Source organism: Arachis ipaensis, chromosome B04, assembly GCF_000816755.2.
Source record: "Arachis ipaensis cultivar K30076 chromosome B04, Araip1.1, whole genome shotgun sequence".
NCBI lineage: Eukaryota > Viridiplantae > Streptophyta > Magnoliopsida > Fabales > Fabaceae > Arachis > Arachis ipaensis.
This window is the reverse complement of record NC_029788.2, coordinates 20,167,032-20,169,476: the sequence shown is the minus strand read 5'-3', so window position 1 is coordinate 20,169,476 and position 2,445 is coordinate 20,167,032. Positions and strand designations below refer to the sequence as shown.

Here is a 2,445-nt window from a genome sequence, read left to right as displayed (position 1 = left end):
ATTTTTTAAATAAAAATATAAAAAAAAATAAAGATTTAAGGAAAGGATCAACTTTCAATAAACAATCTGAATATTTTATAGTAAGATTGGTTAGCAGATACAAAATATATAAATCAATGTGTATAAATCTGCAAAGTACGAAGCTTGTAGGTTTGGCATAACAACGACTAGAAGATTAGGTGAAGCTGAATTATCTATATCATCATAAACATGGTCTTTAATTCGGGTTTGGAACTCCTAATAATAAGATTTTTGAGACTCCATTTGAGAAAGAAAAAGAAAACAAATGAATGTTCAACTTTTACCAAGGTTTAGGGTTTAAAACTCCTAATAATTCATATTTCTTAATTATTTATTGTTTAAAATCGTCTAGTAGTTTCATCTGCATTTTGTGCATTTAAGTCTGTTGAAATTTCTTATGTGATGGAACTTCTTATTTGTTGTACTATGGTTGTATTCTAAGATCTTCTATGTGGTGATTGTAGCTCAGTGGAGATATAGACCCTTCTCTTACCATTAGAATGCCTTCATCTATATCCAGGTTAGTCAGTCTTTATCCCCTGCCAATTGCTATTCGACTTGTTTCTTAACTGGAAATTAATTGATTTCGACTAACTATTTCTTATCTTTTTTCGCGGGTTCGACAATAGTTTGGTATCACTTCAGTATGATGATCAGTACTTCTTGGCAAGCTCCATGGACGGAACGGTTAGTTGATTCTTTAGGAAGACCACTAGCTAATATTTATCATTTAACTCTGCTCATCATGGTTCAGAATGCCTAGACATTTATATTAATTAAAGAAATTTGCTTGAATTTAAACTTCAGAAGTAGGCCCACTTTAGTTTATCTGTCACTTTTCGTGGTGGAACTTCTTTTATGTTACTACAACTCGCTAACTAGGAAAGAAAATGTTACGTAAATGGCCTTTGTAGCAATCATTTCAATGTGCCAACTTCATGAGAGAAATTATTTCTTATGCGATCTTTTCGTTTTGATTATAGATGAGGCTCTATGATCTTCGCCTGCTTCAGAGAGGTTCTGTTCAATCTTATGAAGGGCATGTGAATTCCCATTCGCGTATACAACTTGGTGTTGACCCAGCTGAGAGATTTGTTATGTCAGGTGGGTGTCATTTCAAATATGCTATCTGATTCTTATCCTTGAGTTTCGAAAAATTCTGATTTAGTTGTCTCACTCAGGTGGAGAGGATCGCAACCTACGGTCATGGAGTATCAAAACTGGCAAACTTCTTTTTGAGGAGAAATTCTGTGATTCAGTTCTCTCCAGTGTTTGCTATCAATCATGTAAAGGTAGTGACCCCAATATGATTTTGGCCTTTCTCCTTTCAATTTAATAAATTCTCCTATTTGTGAGAAAAAGAAACTACAATTTCATCTACTTAAAAGAACTTTTGCTCACGTAAATTAGAAAACACAATTTTATCCCTGAATTTAGATGCTATTAACTTTTAACATAGAGGGGGAGCCTTGGAGCAACAGTTGAGTTGTCTCCATGTGACCTTAAAGATCACAGGTTCAAGCCGTGGAAACAGGCTAGGCTGCGTACATCACACTCTTTGGGTGCATCCCTTCTCGGAACCTGTGTTAACGTGGGATGCTTGTGCACCGGGCTGCCCTTTTTTAACTTTAGTAACATAAATAAATTCAGAGTTGTGTTTTATAATTTAGGGTCAATTTATACCATGTGCGATCTTTAGATGAGGTTGTAATTTCAATCTTCTTGCGACTCGGAACTTTTGAGAGCATAGTTTTAGAGGTTGCTAATCTTGAACTATATTATTTGAGTGTATAGGGTTTAAAGATGAGGATGAAAAGAACCAACACAAGCATGAATCTTGTATGGGTGCATGGCTTGGATCACATGATGAAGGACTATTTTATATGCGCTGGTTATGTGTGTGAAGCTCCTACACTGCTACTAGTATTATGATATATATATACACCAAATTTTGATATGATAGTTTATGTAATATGCTTAAATGAAAGCCCTATGCAAATGTAAATTAGGTCCTTCTGATTTCTGAACTACCAGGGTTGTAGATAACTAGATATATCTTAGGGATAGGCTTTTATTTTAAGATTTGATTTCTTGATTTATCTGGATTATGATTTCAGTGTTTGGTCAATGGTATGAAGAAAGTAGATGTTTAGTTATTATTGAATTTATGATTTTTATTGTGGATGAATTTTGCTATATTTATTTGGCATTTAAGATTTTATTTTCTCATTTTATTAACATTTTTGCTTTAGAAAAACTTGATAATATTAGGTGAATTTAGTTGTGTACATTTTTAATTTGACCTTGTGAGAATTGTCCTATGGCAATTATTCACATGAGCAAATAAACATAAAATGTAGAATTCATTGAAATTTTTATTATAAACTAATTAAACATAAACTATAATTAACATTATTAATGAGA

General features: G+C 32.8%; 1 protein-coding gene across 1 annotated transcript in view; it reads left to right on the top strand.

The window, feature by feature from the left end:
- The window catches only part of LOC107639092, a gene marked incomplete in the record, with an annotated part of 5,585 nt that extends 3,376 nt beyond the window's left edge, over positions 1–2,209 (top strand). Inside the window, 5 exon segments of the mRNA XM_016342510.2 lie at positions 486–541; positions 651–708; positions 1,005–1,125; positions 1,203–1,313; positions 1,816–2,209. Of these exon segments, the coding sequence (XP_016197996.1) occupies positions 486–541; positions 651–708; positions 1,005–1,125; positions 1,203–1,313; positions 1,816–1,925 (456 nt within the window).